The sequence below is a fragment of the Pseudopodoces humilis genome, chromosome 24, assembly GCF_049639895.1.
Source record: "Pseudopodoces humilis isolate 2021_Gansu_Grassland_sample_001 chromosome 24, ASM4963989v1, whole genome shotgun sequence".
In the NCBI taxonomy this organism is placed as follows: Eukaryota; Metazoa; Chordata; class Aves; order Passeriformes; family Paridae; genus Pseudopodoces; species Pseudopodoces humilis.
The window spans coordinates 834551-842072 of NC_142223.1; the positions used below are offsets into that span (position 1 = coordinate 834551).

At 56.1% G+C, this 7522-nt stretch overlaps 1 protein-coding gene across 6 annotated transcripts in view; it reads left to right on the forward strand.

Annotated features, from left to right (window-relative positions):
• Positions 1 to 7223, forward strand: part of ARHGEF10L (Rho guanine nucleotide exchange factor 10 like) — a 29335-nt gene extending 22112 nt beyond the window's left edge. For all 6 annotated transcript variants that reach the window (XM_088066538.1, XM_088066539.1, XM_088066540.1 and 3 more), the window contains 7 exons: positions 72 to 158; positions 567 to 787; positions 1295 to 1449; positions 3316 to 3458; positions 4044 to 4212; positions 5454 to 5576; positions 6285 to 7223. In XM_088066538.1, coding sequence (XP_087922664.1) covers positions 72 to 158; positions 567 to 787; positions 1295 to 1449; positions 3316 to 3458; positions 4044 to 4212; positions 5454 to 5576; positions 6285 to 6766 — 1380 coding nt within the window. In that variant the 3' untranslated portion in view covers positions 6767 to 7223. The remainder of the gene's footprint in view (positions 1 to 71; positions 159 to 566; positions 788 to 1294; positions 1450 to 3315; positions 3459 to 4043; positions 4213 to 5453; positions 5577 to 6284) is intronic.
• The last annotated feature ends 299 nt before the right edge of the window (positions 7224 to 7522 follow it).

Genomic DNA, 7522 nt, shown 5'->3' on the forward strand with positions numbered 1-7522 from the left:
ATTCCAAGGGGGAATTTCGGGAATGGAGGCCGGGCCGTGTCCGAATCCCGATGTTTGGGTTCCCACCGCAGCTGGGAGCCGCTGTCCACAATCCCGTCCATTCCTCGCTCCTGGGATTCTCGGCCGTCAGCACCTCCCTGCCCCAGGGCTTCCTGTGGGTGAGCAAACCCCAAACTCCAGGATTTGGGATTATTTGGGATTCATTTGGGGTTATTTGGGGTCGTTTGGGGTGGCTCTGGCTGGAATCCTGGAATGCTCATTCCTGGTTTTCCTGCCCCACGGTTGGGAGGGGGTCAGGAGGGGGCGAGGGGCAGGTGGAGATCTCCGGGTGAGGAAAACCCCAAACAGATCCCGGGGTTTGGGATTATTTGGGATTTGGGATGGCTCTGGCTGGAATCCCCTTCCCATGGAATCCTGGAATGCTCATCCCGGTTTTCCTGCCCCGCAGGTGGGAGGGAGTGGGGTGGGGATCTCTGGGTGACCAGCGGATCCCAGGATTTGGGATTTGGGATGGCTCTGGCTGGAATCCCGGGATGCTCATTCCCACTTTTCCCCTTTTCCCGCAGGTGGGAGGGGGGCAGGAGGGGGCGGGGGGGCAGGTGGAGATTTTCTCCCTGAACCGCTCCGTGCCCCGAACCGTCAAATCCTTCCCGGTGCCGGCCCCGGTGCTGTGCATGGAATTCATCCCGGAGCCGAATCCCGAGGATCCCGGGGAGCAGGGAATGGCCCCGGATCCGGCCCCCAACGCCCCCCACCCCGCAGTGTGCCTGGGGCTGCAGGACGGGAGGTGAGGTCCCAAATCCCGGCTCTGATCCCAAATCCCGGCTCCGATCCCAAATCCTGGCCCTGGTCCCAAATCCCGGCCCTGGTCCCAAACTCTAGGTCCGATCCCAAATCCCAGCTCCCTTCCTGACTCCCAGCTCCCATCATCCCAAATCCCAGCCTGGATCCCAAATCCCAGCTCTGATCTCAAACCCCGGCTCCGATGCCAAACCCCGGTTCCAATCCCAAATTCTGGCCCTGGTCCCAAACCACATCTCCGATCCTAAATCCCATCTCCCATCCCAAATCCCAGCCTGGATCCCAAATCCCAGCTCCCATCCCAAATCCCAGCTCCCATCCCAAATCCCAGCCTGGATCCCAAATCCCAGCTCCCATCCCAAATCCCAATTCCCATCCCAAATCCCAGCTCCCATCCCAAATCCCAGCTCCGTTCCCTCAACGGCATCCTGGGATCCTCGAATCCCAGTCGCTCCGGGGCTGATCCCGGAATTCCGGCCCCAATGCTTCCCAGCCTGCTGGTGTACGGCAGCGTGGATTCGGGAACGCCGTGCCTGCTGCGCTGCCAGATCCCGGGAATGCCGCCCATCCTGTGCCTCCGGAACAGCCCCGAATTCCTGCTGGCGGGGCTGCAGGACGGGAACGTGGCCGCCTTCCCCCGGAACCACGGTGAGCATTCCCGGGAATGAATCCCTGTTCGGGACATCCCATTGGGATAAATCCATCTTTGGGATATCCCATTGGGATAAATCCATCTTTGGGATATCCCATTGGGATAAATCCATCTTTGGGATATCCCATTGGGATTGGGATAAATCCCCACCTAGGATATTCCATCAGGATGAATCCCGGTTTGGGATATCCCATTTAGGATAAATCCACATTTAGGATATCCCATTGGGATAAATCCCATTTAGGAAAAATCCCAGTTTATGATATCCCATTGGGATAAATCGATATTTAGGATATCCCATTGGGATAAATCCCTGTTTAGGGTATCCCATTGGGATAAATCCCCGTTTTTCCTTTGTTTTCCCAACATTTTCCCTGGCATTCCCAGAGCAGGAAAATCCCAGTTTTCCCGTGCTGGATCCAAACAAACTCGTTTTGGGGGAAAACCTTGGCAAAATGGTCCTGCAAGATCCAATGTGGGATGCACAAGGAATGGGAATTGCCTTCCCAAAATTCCCATTTTTGGGGCTGGAAATGGCGTTGGTCCCCTCCAACCCCCCTCAGGTGGAATATTCCTTTTATTCCCTGGATTTTGGGGTCATTTTCCCGGGATTTGGCTCAGGCTGAGGTCCCATCCTGCTGCCATCCCTCTTTTCCAGGAATTCCTGGACTGGGAAATTCCTCGTTTTCATCACTAGGGGGTTGGAAAGAGCCGGGAATCCGGCGGAATTGGGGCGGTTTTCGGGCAGAATTCCGGGTTTTCTCTGGAAAAGCTGCAGGAAGCAGCCCCTGGCTCAATCCTGAGCCACCGAATTCCCTTAAAATCGTAATTTTGGGATTGTGCCCGTCCCCCTTCCCAAATGATCCGGCGCTGGGAGCCAATTAACGGGATTTAATTAATTGTAAATTGATTAAAGAGCAGCCACAGGGGGGAGTTCTGAACCTCTTCCCGATTTTCTGGGAGGGAAAAGCTTCCCTGGAATCGCTCCTTTTCCATGGAAGTTGGGATTTGCTGGGAGAAGGGCTTGGAGCATCCAAAGGCTCCTTCATCCCTGGGATCCGATGGTTTGGGTAAAAAATACACGGATTGGGAATAAAAAGATGGGAAGTGCCGATGGATTGGAGCCTCTGGCCTTGGATTCATCCTGACCCAGCTGCTCCCGGATCCTCGGGATTGGGCCTGGAATGGCCCAAATCCATTACAAAAAAAGGGAATTTTCCAAAGAGCCCTCAGGGTGGAGGGGCCGCTCCTTCCGAAAGGGAATTCTGGGAATGTTGGGAAGTGGGAATGACCCTCCTGGTGACCCCTGGGGGGACTCGGCTTCACCTGGAGCTTCCCGGGTGTGCCAGGTTCCGCGTTTTCCCTGCTGTTATCCCATTCCCTCTTCCCTGTTATCCCATTCCGTTATCCCATTCCGTTATCCCATTCCATTATCCCATTCCGTTATCCCATTCCGTTATCCCATTCCGTTATCCCATTCCGTTATCCCATTCCGTTATCCCATTCCTGTTATCCCATTCCGTTATCCCATTCCGTTATCCCATTCCATTATCCCATTCCGTTATCCCATTCCTGTTATCCCATTCCATTATCCCATTCTGTTATCCCATTCCTGTTATCCCATTCCCCATTATCCCATTCCTGTTATCCCATTCCATTATCCCATTCCGTTATCCCGTTCCTGTTATCCCATTCTCTGTTATCCTGATGCCATTATCCCATTCCATGTGTTCCCATTCCATGGCTCCCATTTCATGTGTTCCTGTTCCACATTCCCGTTCCACATTCCCACTCCACATTCCCGTTCCACACTCCCATTCCACATTCCCATTCCACATTCCCACTCCACATTCCCGTTCCAGCGGGTCTGTGGGACGCGGCCGCGCTCCGGCTGCTCCGGCTGGGCTCGGGCCCCGTGCGGGCGCTGCTGGCGCTGGAGGAGTCGCTCTGGGCCAGCTCCCAGAACCTCGTCAGCGTCCTGGGAACGCCGGAGCTGCAGAGCCAGGTACGGAACTGCGGGAATAACGGGAACGGCGGGAATGGGAACGGCCACGGGAATGGGAATGGCCACGGGAATGGGAACGGCCACGGGAACGGCTACGGGGATGGGAATGGGGATGGGAATGGGAATGGGAATGGCTATGGGAATGGGATTGGGAATGGGAACAGCTATGGGAATGGAAATGGGAATGGGAATGGGAATGAGAACAGTTACGGGAATGGGATCGGGAATGGGAACAGCTATGGGAATAGGAACGGGAACGGGAATGAGAATGGGAATGGGAATCAGAATGGGAACAGGAATGGGAATGGGAAAAAGCCCTGGAAAAGGCTTGGAGTGGGGCTGGATTCTGGCAGGCAGCGCTGGGAGCTGAATTCCCATCGGAGCCCCGTGCTCCCAGAGCGGCTCCCAAGATCAGGAATTCCGGGAATCGTGGGGCACGCGGGATCCCAAAACACCCTCAGCGAGCCTCGAGGCGAGGCCTGACCGCGGCAGGGAGGGCCGGGAGCCGAATTCCCAGCGGGAATGGTGGAAATCCCGGGGGTGTGGGGTGGAGGGCAATCCCGGGAACGTCGGGAATTCCGTCAGCACCGTTTCGAGGCGCACCCGGAGGCGGCGGTGACGCGGATGGTGCGGGCGGGCAGCGGGGTCTGGATGGCCTTCGCCGAGGGCTCCTCCATCCGCCTGTTCCACACCGAGACCCGCGAGCACCTGCAGGAGATCAACGTGGCCACCAGGACCACCCTGCTGCTGCCCGGTCAGCAATTAGTGCTTAATTAGGGGAGTTAATTAGTGATCCATGGGAATCGGGGAATGGGATCACCCTGCTGCTGACCAGTCAGCAATTAGCGTTTAATTAGGGGAGTTAATTAGTGATCTATGGGAATCGGGGAATGGGATCACCCTGCTGCTGACCAGTCAGCAATTAGCGTTTAATTAGGGGAGTTAATTAGTGATCTATGGGAATCGGGGAATGGGGTCACCCTGCTACTGCCCAGTGAGCAATTAATTACTAATTGGGGTCATTAATTAGTGATCCCTGGGAATTTGGGAATGGGACCACCCTGCTGCTGCCCGGTGAGATCCTAATTAATAACTAATGAGAGGAATTAATTAATTAATGGATCCAGGGGGGATTAGTGAGGGGAATCTTCCTGCTGCCCAGTGAGAGTCCAATCAGCACTAATGAGGGGTGGGAGCTAATTAATGATTCCATAGGGAATGGGACTTTCCTGCTGCCCAGTGGGATGGTAATTAACAGCTAATGAGATGGATTAATTAATGGATCGGGGGGAATTAGGGAATGGGGTCCCACCAGGATCCGTGGCAGGGATGGAACTGGGCAGGAATTGTGTCCCGTGATCCCATCCCTGGATCCCGACTTTATCCTGTGATCTCATCCCTGGATCCCGACTTTATCCTGTGATCCCATCCCCGTTCCCCATCCCATTCCCACTCCGGGTTATCCCGGCCTCATTCCCACTCCACAATTCCAGAATCCCTTCATTAGTTCCCGGCACCAGACTTGTGTAGTTCCCTGTTTTTTCCCTATTTTTCTCTTTTTCCAGGCATGTCCCAATATCCCGATATCCCAGTATCCCAGTATTCCGGTATCCCAATATCCCTCCCATCCCTGCATTCCCAGGCAGGAGCATTGGGATTAAATCCATTCGAGCTCCTGCTCCCAAACCCTCTGGAATGTGGCAGCTCCTCCGTGAGCCACTGTGGATTCATCCATTTCCTTGGATTTCTCACTTTTCCTGGATTTCTCACTTTCCCTGGATTTATCACTTTCCCAACTCCCGCCAACTCCTTCCCCACAAAATCCTTGTTTCCTGTTGGAATCTCTTTTCCCTCTTCTAATTCCGTTCTATTCCCAGCGCTTCCCACTGGGTGCGGCTCTGCCGGGATCTTCCCGAGGCTGTTCCCTACGGAAACCGGGGGTTGGGCCTCGGGATTCTCCCTGATCCCGGCTTTTCCCGGCTTTTCCCGCGGCAGGGCAGAAGCTTGTGCGCGTCACCAGCCTCCTGCTGTGCCAGGGCTCTCTCTGGGTGGGGACGGATCTGGGAATCATCGTCCTGCTGCCGGTGCCGCGCCTGGAGGGCATCCCGAAAATCACCGGTGAGCCTGGAAAACGGCGGCATTCCCGGAGAAACCGCGCCGATCCCAGAGAAACGGCGCCAATCCCAGAGAAATGGCGCCCGTTCCCAGAAAAAGCGCCAATCCCAGGCTTTTCCCAGCCCATTCCCATGCTGTTCCCAGAGAAACTATGCCCGTTCCCACGGAAATGGTGCCCATTCCCAGTCCATTCCCAGGTACTTCCCAGCCCATTCCCAGCCCATTCCCAGGTTCTTCCCAGCCCATTCCCAGGCTCTTCCCAGATAAACAACTCCCATTCCCAGCCCATTCCCAGCCCATTCCCAGGTTCTTCCCCGCCCATTCCCAGGCTCTTCCCAGATAAACAACTCCCATTCCCAGGTAAATAGTGTCCATTTCCAGGGAAACCGTGCCATTCCTGGAGAAACGGAGCCCATTCCCAAAAAACCAGTGCCATTCCCAGGGAAACGGCGCCCATTCCCAGGCTGTTCCCAGATAAACAACTCCCATTCCCAGGGAAACAGTGCCGTTTCCAAATAAACCAGTGCCATTCCCAAAAAACCAGCGCCCATTCCTAGAGAAATGGCGCCCATTCCTGGTCTTGCTCCCAGCCCATTCTCGCCTTGTTCCCATCCCGATCCCGCTGTTTCCGTTCCCAGCCTCGTTCTCGCCTTGTTCCCATCCCGATCCCGCTGTTCCCGCTCCCATCCCACTCGGATCCCTGTTTTCCAGGGAAGGGGATGGTGTCCCTGAACGGCCACGCCGGCCCCGTGCAGTTCCTGGCGCTGGCTCTCAGCACTTTGGCTCCCGACGCCCTCCGGGCCGAGCAGGACGAGGCGGACGAGGCGGACGAGGAGAAATCCCCGGATCCGGAGGGGCTCCCGCCGCGGGAAATGCGGAAAAAAGGGATTTTGTTACAATACCGGCTGCGCTCCACCTCCCACCTGCCCGGCCAGCTGCTCTCCGTGCGGGAAGCGGCGCCGGGAACGCCGGGACACGCCGAGGAGGATGGATCCATCTACGAGCTGGCCGATGATCCCGACGTGTGGGTGCGGAGCCGGCCCTGCTCCCGGGATTCTTCCCGCAAGGAAATCTCCTCGGTGGCCATCGTCTCCGGAGGCCGCGGGTACCGGGATTTCCGGGCGGAATCCGCGCACCGCTCCGGAGATGCCGACAGCTCCCTGCTCATCTGGCAGCTCCCGCTGGCGCTGTGAGCCCCGCACGGAATTCCCGAATTTCCTACCTCAGGAATCCCCCGAATTCCCGGGAGCGCCGCCGCCCTGGGCGCTTTGGCCACTGCGAGGAAAACAAACTGGGAAAAACGCCGGATTTTCGCCCAAATCTGGCGGACCTGGAGTTGGGAGTGGCAGGATTTTCCCGGTTTCCCTGTGTGTGTGTGTGGATAATCCCTAGAGATAGAAATCCCTGGATTATAAATAGGCTGTACATTATTACCTGTAAAAAGAAGGAATCTGTATATATTGGGAATGCCGGGAAGAGCGGGAGCAGCTCCCGAAAAAGCGGCTCCGGCTGCAATATCCACTCCTTTTCCCGATCGGGAATTTAAGGATCTTCCATACTGAAATCCCCTGGATTTGGGAGCCGAGCCTGCTTGGCTTCCCAAGGAAAGGAAAACAGGGGGAGTGTGGAAATAAATCCCATAGGAATGGCCATGGTTTCCTTGGTTTGTGGCTTCGGGGCTTTCCTGGGATTTGGGGGCAGCATTCCAAGGGTTCTGCTTTTCTGGGAGGGGGCTTGGAGCAGCCTGGGATAAGGGGCCATGTGCTGCACCAACCCCTCATCCCAATCCTTGGGAATTCTGGATCCATGACGGCGTCCAACCCATAATGGCACTTGACCCCGTGGAGAACCCACAGTGGAGGAAACCCGTAACGACGTCAATCCCAACCACCCCACTGGAATCCAAACCATCCCAATCCTTGGGAATTCTGGATCCATGACGGCATCCA